We start from the raw sequence: 22423 nt of genomic DNA on the forward strand, positions 1-22423 counted from the left end.
GAAAATGAATCTACAATTATCAATCGTGAAATTAAATTGGTATGAAAAGTTGATTGAAATAAAAGGGTTTTTGCTCCAAGATCACTCAAACAATATCAAAATGATAAAACCTACTTAACTTTAACATACCCCAAATGTTTTACGAAATCATGATTGTAATCATGATTGAGCCGGTGTTCGTAAGAAGATTAACTTTTCTTAAATTTCTGTTTGAATTATACTGAAATATGTCATGTAATACCAAACCCACCCGTCCTGTCGGACTAGAGGATCAAAAGTACAGGTAGCTAGTCCTTTAGTGTATAGCATCATCATCACATCACAAATATGTCAATTGTCACAACTATTAAAAATCAGGCATGCATGATTGGGAAGACAACAATAGATTTGTCAGTTTGTCGATGCTTCCGTAACGAGATGTTCACTCGACTAAGCACAATGTTGGCATTTTTATATGTCTGTAAATAATGCGATTCTCATGCGGTATGGAGCTGCCACCTACCATTCCTTCCGACAATAGATACATGTAGTCTCGGGCTAATGAGCTCGGTGCTGTCAGAGGAAAGTAGAACTTTGTGTATATATGTATTGTTATTGGATTGACGGGGTAAAAAACAGACGGTGTGGGTATTCAACACCTACATCATCTGCAGTTCTAGGCATGGCGTTACTTTATCTATCTTTTTATGTGTTTGACAATGAACTGCATGAAGGATGACAGACTCTGTCAATCTAAATGATTAAACGCAGTGTTGGGGAGAAACCAGAAATGGATGTCAGGAAAATGTGTCTGTTTAATATAGAGATGCTACAATGGATATTCATCCTTATTTAATTTATTTTCAAATATCTTTTTAATATCAGGTACATAAGCAAATATTGAAGGATTGTACAAAAACTTATAACTGAGTTTCAAATATAATAGTGCACATTTTATGTTAAAAGGGATGCTTTAGGACTTGACAAGAACCTTATCCCTGATTGGGATACAAATCAACAAATCTGTATACATGGACACACAAAAAAGTAACTTTGAATTCCAAACAAAGAAAGATTTCCAAGCCAAATCTGCTTAGGAAGACACCACTAGAATGTAGACAATGGGTGTAGGTAACCTAGAGGCAGCTTATAAAGGAGGAATGTAAATGGCTGTCAGATCTGTGGACAAGCAGGCCACCTCTCAACACCAATGGATGTGGATATATTGATTTATATAAAGTCTATCCATGTCAAGTCTTCAACTCCAATGCCTTCCCCTTGCTACAGCATACCAAGAAAAAATAAAAAGGAACAGGTAAAATTGGTTCAACATAAATCCAGCAACTTCGTGGCAAGTTCTAGGTCTTAATGTAATTAGGTATAAATTTAGTTCAACATAAATCCAGCAACTTCGTGGCAAGTTCTAGGTCTTAATGTCCTTAGGTATAAATTTAGCAACTTTATATTTAGTTCTAGGTCTCACTGTCTTTAAATATTAAACCAGCAAGTGTATGGCAAGTTCTAGGTCTCATGAAAGATTTTGGCCGTCAACCCTCGGCAAGCCTCGGGATGACCGGCCAAAATCTTTCACTCGGGTTGAGATATCCCTGTCCACTTCACAGACCCATGTAAGATTCTATTAGTCCTTAGATATAAAACAAACAATTTTATAAAAAGTTCTAGGTCTCATTGTCATTAGATATAAAACCAGCATGTTTACAGCAAGTTCTTTGTCTCATTGTCCTTAGTTATAAAACCTGCAAGTTTATAGCAAGTTCTAGTTTGATCTGAGATATAGGTCTCATTGTCCTTAGACATAAAACCAGCAAGTTTATGGAAGTTCTAGGTCTCATTGTCCTTAGATATTAAACCAGCAAGTTTATAGCAATTTCTAGATCTCATTGTCCATAGATATTAAACCAGCAAGTTTATGGAAGTTCTAGGTCTCATTGTCCTTAGATATTAAACCAGCAAGTTTATAGCAATTTCTAGATCTCATTGTCCATAGATATAAAACCAGCAATTTTATAGTAAGTTATATGTCTCATTGTCCACAGATATAAAACCAGCAATTTTATAGCAAGTTTATGGTCTAATTGTCCTTAGATATAAAACCAGCAATTTTATAGCAAGTTTATGGTCTCATTGTCCTTAGATATAAAACCAGTAACTTTACAGCAAGTTGTAGATCTCATTGTTCTTAGATATAATGCTACCATCATCAGTCAACTAATACTGAAAGATCATGAAAATTAATTCAGTAAAACGTCTGAAGATTTGATTTAGCCAAATTGATCACTTGGCTAAGCGACAACTAAAATCTACTTTGACTACCTTAGGATCCTACAGCCAGATCTCATTGTGCTCAATTGAACATACCATATTATGACCTATACAACAGACTAACACCTGGTCTCTAAATCCTGTCCAACACCAAACGACTTGGAACACTTCTTATACTTTTTAGAGTTTGTGATAATATTATGGTTGTCTACCAGGAAACATCGATATCATAAAACTTCCTCACAGGAAAATATACCTGCTTGACCACAGGTGCCCTTCCAAAGCAACATTAAACTCAATTAGGAAATAGATAAACTTTGTCTCTGACATTTAGCTAAAGTTGCTCTCACCTGACCCAAGGTCATTTGGAAAGTCGCATAAGGCCATAATTCACCACTTCTTACACATTAAGACACCCAGCATGCAGGACATATAAATTGTAATTCAACAAGTGTGAAATGATTTATAACAAATCTGTCTAGCAGATCAAAAAATTAGCTGAAATCAAGAGTAAGACAGCAAGATAGGAATCTTGTCATAACCTTGCCCCAGCAATGCAGAGTTTGAAATATATGCAAAATATTCTACCCGTCATTGTAGCCCAAACATCTCTCTACCGATATCCCACAATCACTGACAATGACATAGAGTAATCTCCCTTCCTGAAAAACCATTATGTAATACCAAAAGACAAGACATAACAGAGGCTCTAGTAATTCAGAATTTAAGGGTATGATCAACGAAAGTGTCTCAATCACAAATATGCCTTTGATGGCAAATGAATGGTTACCTGTATGCTTTATAGGTATCTAAAAATCTATACTGTGATCCTGCATGGAACACTCATCGTTACAACTATCACAATATAAAGATTTTATTTATTGGTCTGTCTTCAGCGATTAAACGACTTTTGAAATGTTCACTCATCTTACCTGTTTTCATTTGTATAATCATATCTTGGTTGTGGATCTGGATCGTGGCTGTTTACATCATAACTGGCATTTTTATCCTGGAACAAACCAAAACACATCATTTACATCATAACTGGCATTTTTATCCTGAAACAAACCAAAACATATCATTATCTATTTGTTCAGATTTATTAAATCTAGTAATAATGATTTGATACCTGACTTTAATGAATTAAATATGGAACATAATTCTGCGCAATACACGACTGTATCATGAGGTGAAACCATTACAATGAAGATTATGTTGAGCATTTTGTATAACATCCTTTCTGGTCTCTGTCACCGTGACATTTGTCTAATACTCCTCATTCCCAGGCAGTCTGAGTGTTCAAGCTTATTGGAATCTTTAAAAGTCCCAGACATTATGTTGGTATTACTTAATGATGTTGTGGTCTTCCATTACGTAATTAATAAAGAATATCACATATTTCTTAAGATCTCTCTTCATCTTTGCACTAGGATCATGAAACAATCTTAGACTGAAGTTTATAGACTTAGCCAATCAAAAATGATGTCATGTTTGTAACATCATCTTTGATTGGCTAAGTTTAAACTTGAAGACTGCTTTGGAATTAAGGCTGTTTCATGATCCTGATAGAGGCCTAGTTTTGTTAAACAACAGACAATACTAAACCAGTTTAACACATTTTTACTATGTACTTGTACCAAAATGTTTAAATTTTATGAATATAAAATTCCTTTTTCAAATTCTTACATCTCAGAAGAACAACTTCTTTATATTCTAGCCTGACTATATGAATGTTGTAGGCAGTATTCTTTGTAATGTATCAGGATATTACTTTTTAATGGGAATCTATGCCTCAATCTTTTTGTTCCATAGGACATTTCTAAAAAGGGGGATAAATTTATTTTAAATGTAGTACTGTCATATTTGTTATCTTTGCACAAATGAATATGTTCACTGAGCATGCAATGTCTACAAATTCATTTAGTACGAGATACATGATTCATGGACATGGTCAAGGGCTTGGCTTAGTAAAAGATGTAACATACATATATATTATTGATATTCTGAAATCTCTCTACAGACCAAACTCGAAGTCAGACCAAAGCTACAGATGTCAGTACAACTGTACCAAGGAAAGGTCATAGTTGAATGACCTTATCAACATTTCATTATCATAACATCCTATCGACCCTGCGACCCTGCGGACTATAATCCTACATGTCAGAACATCGCAAAAACACTTATACTACCAAATATTCAAATACATTGATCTTGCTTATAAAACATCTCGCAGTACAAATTGGCCTTTTTTCTGCTTTAGGCAAGAGCGCAAAGAATAAATTTACAGTTTTTCTCTCTTATATTTATCAAACTAGAATCTTGTCAAAGAGATCAAAATTGTTATCTGTGTACCCAAGACCAGCATTTCATCCTTGAGCTGTTCTGCAGTACCAAGTCGATGGAGATGAGGGTAGTGTTCTACAGAATTGCACTATCAACGTCAACTCATCAGCACAACGCTGCTCCACCCAACATACTACATTCATGGCATTGTAAAAACCAAAAGCATGTCCCTTCTTACCGACAAAAACATCTGACATTTGAAATAAATGAAAGGATTACGTTGGAAAGATTAACAGATATCAGTTAACGATGTTTAAATAATCGTGAAGGGTTCGAGAATTCTCTACACCTTGAACAGCTTCTTTCACCGTATCTTTTCATTATCACCAGCAGAAGATCAGTTGTTTGTAACTTGGAATTTTAGAAAATGGAATAAAATGGCTTTTCCCTGACACTTAAACAATGGGTAACAGTACAAAGGCTTCAAAAGTAAAACTTCATTACCAAGGCTTTTAAGTTACAGGAAACGTTAACAGATTATGGCAAAATGTGGAGAATGTTGTGATGGAAAAAGTATACATAAATAACTAAAGAAATAACAGGTTCTGACAAAGTTATGTATTCACAATCATAACTCTAAAATATTGCCACGGAAATCTAATGACTAATATTTTGAACAAATCTCAAAAACACAAAATATTCCCTCCATATATCAAGGCAAGATGCAAAAAAATGGGACAAATATGGGTAACACATCATATAATCCCCCCATCCCCTCATTTCCTAGTGGGGGGCATTGAAAGACGTAAGATGAACAAATGACTGACAAGGGCATGTCCCATAAACTTTTCACAACAAAAGATGAATGGCATATTTATCTCTGAACCAAATCAATTACTGTGTCTACATTCACAGTAAAAATAACAAGCTGCATATATATCTTTTTGAAATAACTAGGATCTTTCAAACGTTTATAAAATACATTCTTTAGAAACCTACTGTTTCTAGTACAGCATGACTCGTAAATTTTAAACTCATCTTTACAATTATTGAAGGAGAATATTTCTTTGAGAATCCTGATTTGTTATAAATAGCTGGGTAATTAGGAGCATGTGTTGAGGATATGGTAACCCAATAGGATTGTATTTATCGGTGAAAAGTCTTACAACCTTATAATAAATCCAGTCCACAATGAACCAGCAGGCTAATCAACACGATACTATATCAGATGTTTAACTTTAGCTCAACTTTAAACCAGAGCCCTCCCTCTCTATCACAAGTATAGCTTTCTTCTTGATAAATAGATCAGAAATATATCGGGCTTTTTATCGGGTCTCTGTCAATGAGGTAAAACTTCATCCCTTCCCATAAGTATAAATAATACACTGTTGCTGCCTTCCTAATTGTGATAGATAATCAGCTGTATACATCTAAAGACAATTTCCTCCCAATACTGTACTTAAAATATTTTGTACTTTTCAAATGGGGTTTCACTTATGATAAACCTACCATTTTGCAATAAGATTATCTCCCTGCAGTTAGTAATACACCAGAACAGATATTGGTCAAAATGACAATCGTTAAGTTGATAATTGTATAATGGCCATGATTTGTTCAGGAGCAACAGGCCAAACTGTGAAATTTCCCAACACAAAAATATGGTTGAAGCATTCAATTTTCATTGGAATTAATCTTATGTATTGAATATATGTAAAATGGTGAAATGGTACGGAATGCATGTACTATTTGGGTGTGTGCCTTATATCAGAAGGCTTAAATAAATGTTTAATTTCTTAGATTAGATAAACTTTGAGCATAAAGACTCCTTATCATGATCTTAATTCTGAAATATTTCTCCAGCAGTAACTTCAGTGTAGGCCAAGGACAGAGCCAGGTAGATAGGTTACACGATTTTAATACCACAACACTGCCAATACACGGACATGCTAAATTAAATTCCACAGTTAATTATCTCTCACAGACTAACGTCAATCAAAGGTAATAAAGCTAATATCAAACCTTACAGAGATAAGTTTGGACTACATCTTTAAACCTTTAATTGCTTTTAATTTGTGGTAAATCCAATTACTGTAATTGTTTGTTGTGTAACTGTGTATTACTGTAGAACACAGTGCCTTGATTAATGTTTTATGAAATACCAATACACCTCTTGTTTTTTCTTCTTCATTAAAACAATTTCTATCATTTGCATCGTTATTGATTGCATGTGTATACCATTGTTGTGAGTTAGAATATTGCCATAGCCTCCATATCACAGAGCATGAGAGAGATATCCAGTGGACATGTTTAACTCTCCCCTGTAATGTACTGTGAATGATATTCACTAACGTGACAGAACTGTACTATGGTAAACAAGTATGTTACTACAGCTCACTGACTGATTGTTTCCTTCACTCAAATGTCTAGTTAATTTTAACCAAAATACTACGAAATACTAGAAATAGTACAGAGTAGCTATTCCAAAACAAAAATACTAAGGTGGTCACTACTCCAAAACAAGTCAATTTAAAACTAATTTCAGACTAATTGACCCCCAGTAAATAATGTTTATGTTACATTAAGCTATGGTTGTATTGAGTTACAGTAAATAAACCTCCTCCTGAACCACAGACTTGTTTGTATATGACATTCATTTGTCAGAAAGCCTAACATGGCCTCCATCTACTAACAGTTCTAGTGCCTACAGCAACTGGGAGTGTTGATGTTTGTAGACTGACATTTTGTTTGTTGATTCCCTTTTCTCTCTATCCCTCTTTCTTTCTTCCTATTCATTGTTTTCTTCCCTTTATCCACTCCTTCCAATAGTTTTCTCTATCCCCCTCCCTCAATATCCTATTTATTTTCTCTCTGCATTCTCTCTTCTTCCTCTTCCCTTCTACTCTCTCTCTCTATCATATCCTTCCTTGTATCATATTGATAGGTGGAGGATGATATCCTATTTACGTTTTCTTCCCACTTCCTTCTTTCTCCTCCTCCCTCAGTCATACTCTCTCTCTCTACTATATCACAGCTAGGAGGCCGACATCCTATTTACTTTCTATCTTCTTTCTCTTCCCTCTACTATATCACGTTGATAGCTAGGAGGCCGACATCCTATTTACTTTCTATCTTCTTTCTCTTCCTCTCTCCTCTCTCTCCATCATATCCTTCCCTGTATCGTGTTGATAGCTAAGAGCCCACCATCTATCTACTTTCTCGTTGATCTCTCATATATCCTTCCCTGTATCGTGTTGATAGCTAAGAGCCCACCATCTTATCTACTTTCTCGCTTCTTTCTCTTCCCTCTTACTCTCTCTCCAACATATCCTTCCCTGTATCGTGTTGATAGCTAAGAGCCCACCATCTTATCTACTTTCTCGCTTCTTTCTTTTCCCTCTTACACTCTCTCCATCATATCCTTCCCTGTATCGCGTTGATAGCTAGGAGGCCTACATCCAATTTACTTTCTCGCTTCTTTCTCTTCCCTCTTACTCTCTCTCCATCATATCCTTCCCTGTATCGTGTTGAGAGCTGAGAGCCCACCATCTTATCTACTTTCTCGCTTCTTTCTCTTCCCTCTTACTCTCTCTCCAACATATCCTTCCCTGTATCGTGTTGATAGCTAAGAGCCCACCATCTTATCTACTTTCTAGCTTCTTTCTCTCCCTCTTTACTCTCTCTCCATCATATCCTTCCCTGTATCGTGTTGATAGCTAAGAGCCCACCATCTTATCTACTTTCTCGCTTCTTTCTCTTCCCTCTTACTCTCTCTCCATCATATCCTTCCCTGTATCGTGTTGAGAGCTAAGAGCCCACCATCTTATCTACTTTCTATCTTCTTTCTCTTCCCTCCTACTCTCTCTCCATCATATCCTTCCCTGTATCGTGTTGATAGCTAAGAGCCCACCATCTTATCTACTTTCTCGCTTCTTTCTCTTCCCTCCTTCTCTCTCTCCATCATATCCTTCCTGGTATCGTGTTGATAGCTAGGAGGCCGACATCCTATTTACTTTCTCTCTCCCACTTTTTCACTCCTTCCTCTCATCACCTTCTGATATCTTGCTTCTCATCATCTAAGCCACTGTCAGCACCTTGCATAAGCTCACATTAAGTTTACCTCTCTGTAGCAGTTCTATATAAATACCCTGGCTGGTCTGGCCATCCCTCAGGGGGAGAAAGGGAGGATCACTATACAATATGTAAACAATCTATATGTGCCACTGATATTCTTATCATTGTCAATCTTGACAAGGGGAATCCCAGACACTTTATTCTAACAATTAATATCCAAAACAGATGCTTTGGTCGAGTGATGGCAGAACACAAACTCTAGTGCTTTGTGTCTTGTATCACCTACCCAAAATACCAGCATTTATACAAGGGTACACATTCCTAACAGATTGAGGAAATCCTGCTGGTCTCAAGTATTTCACACATTGTACATTTTTCACTGTGCACATTGTTGCTTTTTTTCAGTTTGAAATTCCAACGCAAGACATTAATTAATTCTGAAGACTGAATTATAACTATTTATCATCTTAGTGGCTTCGAACAGACGAAGATTTACTTAAAAAACAAAAATATTATATATATATATTCTCAAATAAAAATTGTGTTTAGTGAAAAACATCAGTGACTTATATCAACAGAGGGGTATTCATTCTAATAGATATACCTATAGTCATTCACTATCTCTAAAAACAAAATTTATTTAACATGTGCAGAGAATTTGCTTTAGAACAAATCTATCTTTATTATGATGGCCCCCAGGTTTGTTGTAACTATGTAACTAAGTAAATGTTTAAAAACAATTTTAATCTTATTACAAGGCAGTTATGAATTATTGGCCTGATCAACTCAATTTCTTGATCACCACTCTACTTCTGTATCCCTGACCTTCCGACGACTCAATGTTAGCCACATCCAATTAATCATTTCATACATAAAATTCAGTAACTTCAGTGAGGTGCTGAATGACTTACATAATTCCTTGCTAAATCTGGATGATCTTTTTCTATTCCATCGTCTAATATCGTCACGACAACGCCCTTGCCCGTCACTCCCTGATCCCAGGCACTCTGTACATTCATATCTAGGCCTTCTCCTCGATGCTGCGAAAAGAGAGCAAATAGAATGTAAACATCAATGTTAGCAGGATTGTCAATTGTGTGTATCAGTAGAGTTAAACTATAATTATGATTCTTTAATTAGATAATATTGTCCATACTCATCAGCTGACGGTGTAAGTCCGAGGTAAATATCTTAGGATTCTTCCAGGTTAATAAAACTCAAAACGAAGGTTTTCAATATTGATATCAAAATGGTCTGTTAGAAAAATGTTGAATTTGGACCACCGACACAGGTCTGAAATACCTTACATTGGGGCATTAACTGTGACACCTCAACTGAAATATTATTTCTAAACAGAAAGTTCATATATATATATATAGATAGTCTGATATCAACCTTTACACAAACAACTTTTAGCAAACTGCGAAATTTATATCTTGATTAATATTGAGAAATAAATGTTCTTGTTCATACAATATTGGAATCAGCACTATGTGTAATGACCCTCTCCAACTCCAGGGAGAGGGCATTCACAGGTTGACAAATGAACAATTTTTCGTAAATATGAGAGAAACATGCTCTGGTTTCTAGAATATAAAACAAATTGAAATTTTACTTTATCATTTGGATGTTGGTCAAAGATTATTTGACTCTAGTTTCAAAATAAAGGAGGACTGTTTTGAACAAATCTTGTTACATCCAAAGTTCTATTTACTGTAGCCAGAATACACATAAAATAATGATAAATTGACAACCAAGTGTTAGGTACTACGACCTTTTGACCTATCAATTAAGACTTGAGAATTGATTGTTATTTGTATTAATTGTCTAGGGAGTTGTTCACCTTTAGGAGTTGAGATAGCAGACAGACTGCTGTCTACATATGGTCCAACTGGCAATCCCCTCTGAATCATGCTAGTAAATATAGGGATCCAAACTAAGGATGAATGTCTGCTAATTCTAATCATTCTGCACCACAGAGTATAGGTATCAGGGTCGACTGATATCGAGGGAGGATTTGGACCACTCTAGTATGCTATCCATAACTAATAACCCCTCCTATCTGCCCAAAATCACCCCAAAACTGGTGCATTAGAGTAAAATCTTTGGAAAGGTCGCATCACACCAAAAATTAAAATATTTCAACTCTAAAAATGTGACATCACACCGTAAATTCAAATATTTTCAAATGAACACAGTAAAGTTAAAAGGAAAGTGTATGATCAGTAATATTATCTGTTTTCAGTTGTTAACTAAAAAAATATGTTATAAAGATATAGATTGTTTCTTAAAACCAAAGCCATGAAGGTTGTTGAATGTTACATTTATATGTATATACATGTATATTTAACTTGACTTGATATACAAGAGTGTACCACAAGTGGCTCTGCACCGCATCAAATGACCCAAACCTCCCTGTGGTATCCCTAACTCCTACAGTCCTAATTTCATTAGTATTGATCTCCACAGACTACCTTATACGTCTCCACAATTCCAGGCTGCTTAGAAACAATACAAGGAGTTTCTATGACTAGAGGGAAAGGAATAACTCCAGTAATCATGATTCTACCCAAGTACACATCTAGAACTAGTTAATTAAGAGTAGATTTAGTATGGCATTGCCAGTGTAATAGTACACTTTACTATTACCCAGAGAAAACACAATAAAGCAGTATAAAGCAGTAGATTGACAACAAGATGACAGTAAATGGTCTCCTCGGTTGTTCCAAATGTTTGAGGGGTATGAAGTTTGAATTCGAAATGTTGGGGAGTGTAGAGAATGGGAAATAGCTGTTGATGCGAAACAGTTTTACAATGTTCTTGATTACAAAGATGGAGTCCTGTGTGTACAGACAGTTATAGAGAAGCTGAGATGGATGGCAGCTTTAAAATTACCACTCTAGAAACATACTCCTAAATTGTATCCAGATCGGACTCCGATATACACTGACAGAATCCATGGTCCAATTTAAATCAAATTAAAAACCTTCCTTTTAAAATCAATTTTAAATTAGGAGCATAAATGATGTAACATTTTCCCACAGTATCGTACCATCTCTTCCAATCTTGGCTGCAGTGTACATGTTGAAACAACCAAACACTATAGAAATAGCATTCTCATGAAAAAATGGCAGAATCAAATCAATCATTATTTTTTAATGCTACCGGAAATAAATGACTTTATTTAAGTGTTCTTATATAACCACCAATTAGAGAAGTAATGACTAGAAAAAGAATATTTCTGGTTTTGTGGATGATTACAATACAGATGAGATATTTTTCCAGAGAGACATAACACTTCACTTTGTAACACAATCAGCAGCATTTATAACAATGAGTTTATTCTGTCTTTACATAATAAATTGTTATCTCCCTTGAAGGTAGGTATTGATTATGAGGTCGTTACGAAAAACGTCATTTTTTATGACAAATATGGCGTTGCATTCATACAAACTTGACAAAACAAGCATGGTATATTATGTTAAATGATATTTCAAGATGTTTGCTGAAGAATATTTTACTAGTGTGTCTGGAGCTAAACTTGAATCTCCTTACTTCAATTTGATGTGATCCAGAAGTCTCTGGTTGGCAATAAATCTTGAATGTATCTCAACTATCTTTTGGAATATTGATATATATACTTTGAAACTGACAGCAGGTTAGAGGCGAAGGTAAGGAACATCAGTATTGGTGAAACACTAGGGAATGAATGACGGAATCGTACAGGCTATTGACCTATAGACTTTTTTCTCCTTGAATCAATAGATTCATAGTTACAAGATGCTATGAGCAGCAAAACTGAATCATTCACTCATCTCATCAATTTCTTATTCATTATCGTCTAGTTTTATTATTGGAAAATGTTCAATAATTGTGCGTATATGGTAGAATGAGAAATCCTTGATGATTAACCTGATGTATAGTCATCTATGGGTTTACCCCCGGGTTTTCCTACTACGGATGTAGTACCATACCTTTATAACCTACTCATTGATACAATACTTAATTATTTATCACATCTTTGACCTTGAGTGGATATCACTACACCAGTCCACACCTATTTATACTGATAATACAGAACTGACCAGTGGTCCTGATACGGTCTGTTGCTCCTGATACAATTACAATTAAGAACAATTCTGATTACATACAAATCCCCACTAGAGTATGACAAGGGTATGATAAACATAACTTACTGCATACTTTTAACCTCTCGTAAAGGAAAAGTCTTTTCTCTTCGCTTCACTTGGATGTAACAAATCCCTTATTACTCAAAAGCCATGTAATAACCTTTACTTTCCTGATCACTTGATTGTCTTATTGAAAATAACACAATTTCATTAAAATCCTTTCACAAGTTTATAGTTTTTTACCTGATTGTGCTGCAATCATGGTCATACTAAAATGACCTTAAGGGTATGGTCACATACAGATAGGCTTTGGGGTATGGTCACATTCAGATGAACTTTGGGGTATGGTAACATTCAGATGAACTTTGGGGAATGGTCATATAAAGATGACCTTTGGGATATGGTTACATTCAGATAACCTTTGGGATATGGTTACATTCAGATAACATTTGGGATATGGTCACAGATGACCTTTGGAATATGGTCACGGATAACCTTTGGGATATGGTCACAGATAACCTTTGGGATATGGTCACATACAGATGACCTTTGGAATAGGGTCACAGATGACCTTTGGAATATGGTCACAGATGACCTTTGGAATATGGTCACAGATGACCTTTGGGATATGGTCACAGATGACCTTTGGGATATGGTCATATTCAGATAACCTTTGGGATATGGTCATATTCAGATAACCTTTGGGATATGGTCACATTCAGATGACCTTTGGGATATGGTCACAGATGACCTTTGGGTGGGATATGGTCACATTCAGATAACCTTTGGGATATGGTCACATCCATATGACCTTTGGGATATGGTTACATTCAGATAACCTTTTGGGATATGGTCACATCCAGATGACCTTTGGGATATGGTTACATTCAGATGACCTTTGGGATATGGTTACATTCAGATGACCTTTGGGATATGGTTACATTCAGATGACCTTTGGGATATGGTCACATCCAGATAACCTTTTGGGATATGGTCACATCCAGATGACCTTTGGGATATGGTCACATCCAGATGACCTTTGGGATTGGGTCACATCCAGATGACCTTTGGGGAATGGTCACATTCAGTTGACCTTTGGGGAATGGTTACATTCAGATGACCTATGGGCAATGGTCATAGATGACCTTTGGGATATGGTTACATTCAGATGACCTTTGGATGAATTAAAGTTAAAGTACAAGTTCCATTTGTGTAGGTTATGTCATCTAGGCAAACATTTTCTTCTTAAATATCACATGGACAAAAGATTAAAATGCAGGTCACCGTGACCTACTTATAGCAGTACCTCTGTCAGTATAAAGATCCATTGACAGGTATTGTACATGATAGGGTCTGTGCAAGATAATGTAAGGAAGGAATTAAGGAAAGATAGCCACACAGAACAACATTAATGTATATATATATGTATAACAGCACTGAACACTGGTGCAAATTGTCTATAAAGCTTAAAGTCACCAATGCTGATGTGATTTTCACTAGGATTGGAGGCATTGTCTATTTACTAACACCAGAACAACATTATTTTAACACAACAGGCCTAAATGTGATGTTTCCTGATATGCCTGCTAGTGTAATGTACAGTGTCTCTCGGTGTAAAAGAGAAAATTATCCCCAGCACCAGGCTCCTCAGGCCAGCTAGCACCCACAATCAATACTTGGATCACAATCAGTTACAAGTCATTAAGGCCTTAAAACCTGATAGCTAACTGTTTTATGTTATGGTTAATTTAGTGGCCCATTAAGTGTCCAGGAAATATTCATACCTAGTAGGCCAAAACCTGTAAAGCTAAACCTGTGGCCTAATGGCTGAGGTCAATTAAGGGCTTAATTAATGACAATCCCTGTTAAATATTCAGCAGGATATTAACTTGCAGATCAATTGACCCAATATCATGGCCATTATTAAACTCCAGACTCTTTTAAATGCTTTGCAGTTACAGCAGTGAATAGAGCAGTATGCAAGCATCAAAACAACTGGGTCAGATTTCATGGAAATCTGTTTTACACAACTTAATGCTGACAATGACATATTGGCACAGTGCACTTTTTCAGTTACATTAACAGTAACAGGTAATTTAAACTGATGTTGATAAATAAGATTGAACTAATAAATAATTTCAGCAGGTCAATATTTCAATACATGTAATATGGATTGTTTTGTGTGTTAAAATAATGTTCATACATTAGTTTTTCTGAATTAGGAACCTTTTATCATTTTCCCCTTAAATGACTGTTCTGTAAGAAGAAAATGAGGATCTATTTAATGCCAGATACTTTGGGAAAACTAAACAGCGTCTTTTACCATAATTTAGTTCTTACTGGATAACTTTTATTTTTATAACCATTTATTTGCTTTCTTCAGCCCTTACTAATCATATCCCCTCTATCCAAACTCTCAACAAGAACATGTAATAAAAACTTTTTATTTTCCTTCTTTTAATTTCTTTTTTTTGTGTATGCAACACGATTCCATGTGCCAGTTCTTACTTGATCTATCATTGGTCATAACAAACTGACAGGTGTCTCTCTTAATACTTTAAGAAAAGATATTTTAATGTCTTTAAAAAACCTACTATGAAAAGGGCTCTTTAAAACCCTACTGATACAGAGTGAATATCTAAACAGTTTTTACAGACACGAGTCTTCAATGGTAAGTCTGGTATCACTTTGGGCGGGGGGTAGGAGAATTGTGTGTGACAAGCCGGACAGTCAAGTGACTCTCTGAGGACAAGTGGCTATGTCTTGGTTTGTGTATGGCCACCAAGAGCAGATGTGTTACAGATCTAGTGTTACAGACAGCCTGCCTTCTCCCATCCCTATCAAGTAGAATGATATCAAACCTCTCAACTGCTCATCCTAACACAAAATACTGGCACATATCTTGTTCAAACCATCACAGTGAAGTGACCATTTCACAACAAAGTTTTATACTATGACAATTATATACTGGTCAGATAATATGTCAAACCACTCAACATTGTAGCTCAAATTACAAGAACAGTTGGTCAAAAGAACTGATCTGAATTGGACCTTAAACATTTACAGGGAAGTTTATAAATGACAGAAACAACAAAGCTAAAACCAATAAGCTATTTCAAGACAAAATATCAGCAACTATTTGGCTTGAAATAAGCCTGCACTAGGAAAACACGCTGTCATGGTCCAATAAAACTCCTTATTTTCCAATAAATAAGCCAGACTTATTGATAAGCCTGAGCTTATTTTCTTATGTATATCATTTTATATAGAAAAAACACAAATCTGCCCTATTAAAGTCTATCAAAAATATAAGTTTTTTATATCTTTTGATTGGGATGTGATTGAAGTAGCGATAATAAGCTCGGTAATCAAAAGTCGCTTTTAATCAACAAAAGGTTTGCCAAATAGAGTAGGCCATGGTGTTAAAATATCTTAATACTATAAGGAACAAAATAAAATTAATGAATTTTAACTAACACACAGCTTAGCTTTAGCGTTTGCTCACATTCAATTCATTAAGGTCTTATTATTCTCATGACGATCCTCTTAGTTATACATCTGCAATTATCATTCTAATTTCTGTTCAGTTTTAATTAAAATTGCAGGAGTTTGTCTTTAAAGAAATTAAATTATACTTAGAAGTGCTATCATGAATTAATTACTTTAAAGATAATAATTAAAAGGTAATTAAGACCAAATACTTATATAAAATTAAGCTGGAAATGAGAGTAAAATGCCCCATTTATGAAGGTCTTTCTTATTGATAATTATCCAGGTCTACAATAGGACCTTGTGGTAAATGATGCTAGCTAGGATCAGCATAATTAGGATAGACTAATCTGGGGTTAATCATGGTGTGTGGTAGGCCAACATACACCTATATCATAATGCTTTATTAGATTAACAAGGAATTAAAATCATTTTCAAAGAAATTTTTCATAATTTCAAGAAAATATTATGAATTTTCTTTCCTATATATCATCTAAAGGAGAAGGTATGTTAAGACTTGAATATGGCCGTAAAATTAATTCTCCAGTAAAGAACAACATATTTTGCCATCTAACAGTTGAATACATTTGCTAACACATTACATCCCGAAAATATCCCGCATATGCCAATTATGTTCACTACGACGTCATCAACATGCAGTTTCCCGCCATTTTTCACAAAAATCCTTGAAAAATCATGCTTTTTGAGTGGTTTTCTCTAAAAATGATTGTGTCCGCCTTTGTGGAGCAGAAAGAGATTTTCACACGTTGTGTATCGTGTATTTACGCAAATCCATGCAAAATATAAAGTTGCTCCAAGGTGGCAGCCAAATCCATTTCAAGCCTTTTCTAACCTAAAGATGATGAATTTCTAGCAAAATTTGGCGAGAAGAGGAAAATCATCAATTTGATGACGTCATAGGTGGAGCACATCATGTACATGCATGGATATGAAAAGTTATGTTTTGATGAATATGGCAAGTATGAGAGTATTTATTGATGTGAAATAGATGTGGATCATAGCTAATATTTTTCAGCCTGAAAAATTAAGGCCTAATACTGGTCCTATCATATCTACTCCTTTTATCCCTCAAATAATCCCAGGGCATGTTTCTTTTTCAAATTTAGGAATTATTATAAAGAAATCTAATTAAATTTTCAGCTTGAATTCGTCTGAGCTAATGAAACTGTATACAAATGTGAGGCAGTTTGAAGCTTGTGTGGTCTGTGGTACGATACCTCTATTAGGTCACTAGCAACGAGATTAGTAACAGCTAACAGCTCCTATCTGTACAAATGTCAAACTCTAACAAAGGTATATACGATCCCCCTCAGATAGTCCACATAAACCTCATATATTCTGATACATTTTTGGGAGGTCACGCACCCGAAAAAGCTTTCTAATCCAATTGTATAGATGCCAGCTACATGCAACACAATCCATGTTTGTCTTCACCTGTACAATCTACATCCTTTCAAAGTAAGATCTGATGAAAGGTAGGCCGCATCGCTACTCACCCTTGAAAGACAAGCACATGTACAACTCTACATTAAAGTGTTAGAGATTAAAACCAATTAAAACATCTAAGAATGTAAGCTTGGAGCTGAATCTGCCATCTGGAACAGATTAACAATATCTATTACATAGTTTAATCTTAACCTGCTGGCCAAATTCTTACCCAATGTGATGATAAACATCTGGGATGTTTTTATTACTCCTGGTATATAATACTTGTACATAATTTGTAGTTGTTTGCAAAATTAATAGTCACCTTGGCAAAAAATCAAGGTGTCAAATCTCGGCCATTTTATAAAGTTTGAAAAAAAAAAAAATCTTAAAACATTGCAAATGCATATGAATCTTCAAATTTTGTGTGTCTTTTGCATATTTTGAAGACTTTGAAGATGCTGTAGTGAACCATCTAAGGCAATGATTTGATCATTATCACGTTTACATGAGTCCTCCAGGCCACATGACCCATGACCCATAGGGAAGGTAAATTATGGTAAGTAATAGATCAGGAACACACAGAGGAAATGACCAGTTCCAATGTCAATCATCTCACTCCTAACAGCTCTGAAATTTAGGTGTTTTTAAACATTAAAGATGTAGCATTGTTCACCTTGAGATGACCTCTCTGCCATTAAAATGCTGACATTTACGATCTGCACACATTCACTATACATTCCCAATGGTATATAGCTGTACAGCAATGATGTGCTAGTGTGACGTTAATTACTCAACTTTAGACCTGTGAAAACAGATGCTTAATACTTATTTTAACACATTTTTTTCCCTCCCCCCCATTCTTCCGTCAGCTTAACAGCTTCTGTTTATAGTTTGCATTTGCATATTAGAGTTATCTGCCCTTGCGGGTATATGTATTGATTGCTATACCATTTATTCGTGGACATAAAATTATACTTTTTGAAAATGATGTAATTAAAGTAATATGACATAATAATTGATACCTAGCCACAAGGGAGATAACTTTGTAATATTCAAAGACAAAATACCTAGCAGTAGATCTAATAGAGAATCTGTACAAAACCCGGTCGTCACCCCTACCACTGTATATGTATAACCCGGGAGAGGCAGCACCTGTGTGGTTTCTGAAGTCAATCATTCTAAGACTCCTGAGAAAACATGCATCTGGAAATACACACTGATATTAATTACCAATAAAAATGATGATATTGCCTACACCTCACGGCATCTAACTATAACTATAATTACCAGCATCATCATTTAAATACAAACCATTTATAAATATGCTGATACACATATTTTTGTTACAATATAGCACTCACTTATTAGAGACATCAACAGTTGAGTCATACTAAATGTATCCAGGAAGAATTGTACATATTCCCTAAATCATAATTTGTCTGGCAAGAATGCATTCAAGCATGGCAGCTTTTCCTTTTGGATGATTTCATCTCAGTAGTCATGGAAATCCTACAGATGAAAGCTAATCAATGGAAATATTAGCTGCACCAGGAACAAATGTCTATAATATCTCTCTGGTATAACTTAGCTATACAAATCCATTCTACTGGTAGATACATCTCATACTGAAACTGGCATTGGGCTCAATTTTCATTTTCTGATATTGGCAGAAATCATCAAATCGGAAACCAAGAAAACTTAACTATTTTCACTTAATAATCTCAAATTATGAAAATCCTAGAAACCTTGTCCAAAGTTTTCTGTAGGATTTAGGGGTTGTAAACCTAAATAATAACAAAAATATTCATTTCATCTTTTTATTTTCTAGCATGAAACAACGGCTAAAAGGGATTAAGTTGTAATTTTTTTTCTCAAAGTTTCTAGTATTTTTTTTTCCCTTAAAAACAAGACATTCATTAGAACTAACTTCAGTAGACCAGTAATATGAAATCTCTGGGCCCGTTATTCCAATGACAATGACATTGTAACAAAGCTACCAAACAACCCCAAGTTTAGTTATTTAAAGTGCTTGCATGTTCACTGAACGTTTCTCCTGACATGGATCTCAACACATATATGTATGCCTTGGAAATATTCAGATTAAAATGACAAGGGTTCCACTATTTATTACAAATTAAACATGTGCGTTAGAAAAACAACCACATTGCAGTCGAATCTCAAGGACATGACAGTTCCAATATGAAAGACGATGGACAACTTGCCACAAGACTAAAAAACAGTAAATGGAGAGGAAGTGGAGAGTTTGAAGGCTTTCCAGACACCAGTATTACCTCAAATGATTTATAATCTGTCCAAGTTTCTATCATAAAAACAAGACAATACATCAAACATATGGATCAATAGCAGAGCTACTTACAAAGTGTTGTATATAAAAAAGGGGGCCGACCCCATCAATTGATGATTATCAGCCCCAATATTCAGTGGAAGGAGTGTGGACCCATTATGTCAGAATCACCCCAGCCTACTGAGAGGAGAAGTTATAATAAGAATGTCAAAGCTGTAGGAGATAGTGACCTAGAATTCCCCATTACAAAACCAAATTATTGATCTTTAGTTGTAGTACACTACAGAATACCTCATTTTTTATGAAAACTACAATAGAGTCAGCCATGGATTCCACTGAACTTTACTGGTGCTAAAAACTTCTGACACACACACAACCCAAATTTCAACATTAACAAAATGAAGAAGACAACAAACAAGCCTGATATATCAAATACATTTAATAAAACAAATTCTTACTCTGCCATCTTTGTATTTATCAGAGACTGAATGATTCGAAAATTGCTCTGACAAGCATAAACTATATGGCCAAGATTAGGAAATGAATAATCATCGCAGACCGTTCCTATCATAATCCAGAGTAATTCCAAGATATTACATCAAGTTTGGCAAATCTGTCCAGTCAGCACCAAACAGCAGCTAACAGCCCATTGATGTAGAGGAATAGGAATTTTTAATAAATCCTGTGACCCCTAGGGAGATGGCACTGACTCCCATCTCTCAGACACAATTAGCCACTACCAGATCAATGCCATTACAGAGCTGGAACCCCTGAATGGCTCAAGCTGTCCTTTTATAATAGGAATATACAATGTAGCAATGGAGAGAAATTGTTTGCCAACATTAGTAGTGGTCCCTAGAGTTAATTACTGTCCAGGGACCACACAGTTTAATACCACCAATCTCAAAGTCTTAATTCTGACTAGTATGTGAAAACCTAGTTGTAACGTACTTGTAACATGCATTATAAGTTTTCGGTTAAGAGCCACAGACAAATCTGTCTCATTTTTATATTGTTAAGTGTTAGGTAAATTGTCTCTATTGTTCCATTATTGCCCCATAAGTCATTGTGCCCTTTCTGTAATTTCTTCATCCATTTCTTAAAAGCTTTTGTTTGTACAATATTGGATTGTTTCAATATCCTACAAGTGTAATTGTTTTGTCTAATGTGCACATAGATTACTTTTTATAGATAAATTCCTTCCTCAATAGACAGTACTCTAAAATCAATCCAACATAGCTTTGTATACATTTAGTCAAATATTGTTTTATAATTTTCTTCTTTGCAGCAGATTTTTTCTTTTATGTCTTTTATTCTCAAATGCCCACATTTTTAAACAAGAGAGTGTTTAAACAATGGAAATTCTATTTTCTATAGAGAACTAGCTTACAACCAGGAAGACATGTTCTGTGTTGGATAGTGTGTTTGATTAATGGTTTACAAGTTTGTTAAAAGTTAGGGCTCAGTGATTGGGTACTCTATCAGCCTCCATCCATTCTAAACCCATTTTCTGTCCGGATCCTTACTGCATACTTTTATACATTTAGATCTGCAGTTTTAATCTGATATATTTTTGGATGTTTTCTTTTGTAGCATAATTTCCTGAGACCACATTATGATGGCATTTATATATTACAAATTCAAGCCAACATCCTGAAAGACCATAATCTATATATTCCATTGCTTTTCGTACTTGGATTTTGCAAATGTTAGATATTTATTTGATGTCCAATAATGGTTAGTTAATTGCTAACTAAAATGTTTTCTGTCTGATGAAGGTTTTGTTGTTTGTCTAATGAAGGTTTTACTCTTTGTCTGATGAAGGTTTTGTTGTTTGTCTGATGAAGGTTTTACTCTTTGTCTGATGAAGGTTTTGTTGTTTGTCAAATGAAGGTTTTACTCTTTGTCTGATGAAGGTTTTACTCTTTGTCTGATGAAGGTTTTGTTGTTTGTCTGATGAAGGTTTTACTCTTTGTCTGATGAAGGTTTTGTTGTTTGTCAAATGAAGGTTTTACTCTTTGTCTGATGAAGGTTTTACTCTTTGTCTGATGAAGGTTTTGTTGTTTGTCTAATGAAGGTTTTACTCTTTGTCTGATGAATAGTGGTGTTCCGATTAATCGATTTAGTCGACGTCGCCTCGTTTGCTCTGGAAAATCGATTAATCGATTAATGATTTCTGTAGTCGATTTCAAAATGACTAAAACGAGACAGAAAAAAAACGAGGCACAGATAAAAGATGAGAAATACTTCGAGGCACGCCGCTTTCTGGTGTGCAGCAATTATAGTGTTTACAATGTATCTGTAACATGATGTAACACGGTTTCTGATTGGTTACTGGATACGTTTCCGCTGTCGCTGCAAGCGCTTCAGCTTCCAGTAGCAACAGACGATGAATGAACATGGCGACAAATACGACAGACGAACTATATGATCA

At 35.2% G+C, this 22423-nt stretch overlaps 1 protein-coding gene across 2 annotated transcripts in view; it reads right to left on the reverse strand.

The window, feature by feature from the left end:
• The window catches only part of LOC138333003 (furin-like protease kpc-1), a 133969-nt gene that overhangs the window by 37332 nt on the left and 74214 nt on the right, over positions 1-22423 (reverse strand). For both annotated transcript variants that reach the window (XM_069281091.1, XM_069281092.1), the window contains exons 4-5: positions 9528-9656; positions 3195-3271 (exon numbers count right to left, since the gene is read on the reverse strand). In XM_069281091.1, the coding sequence (XP_069137192.1) occupies positions 3195-3271; positions 9528-9656 (206 nt within the window). The remainder of the gene's footprint in view (positions 1-3194; positions 3272-9527; positions 9657-22423) is intronic.

This window comes from Argopecten irradians, chromosome 10 (genome assembly GCF_041381155.1).
Source record: "Argopecten irradians isolate NY chromosome 10, Ai_NY, whole genome shotgun sequence".
Lineage (NCBI taxonomy): Eukaryota > Metazoa > Mollusca > Bivalvia > Pectinida > Pectinidae > Argopecten > Argopecten irradians.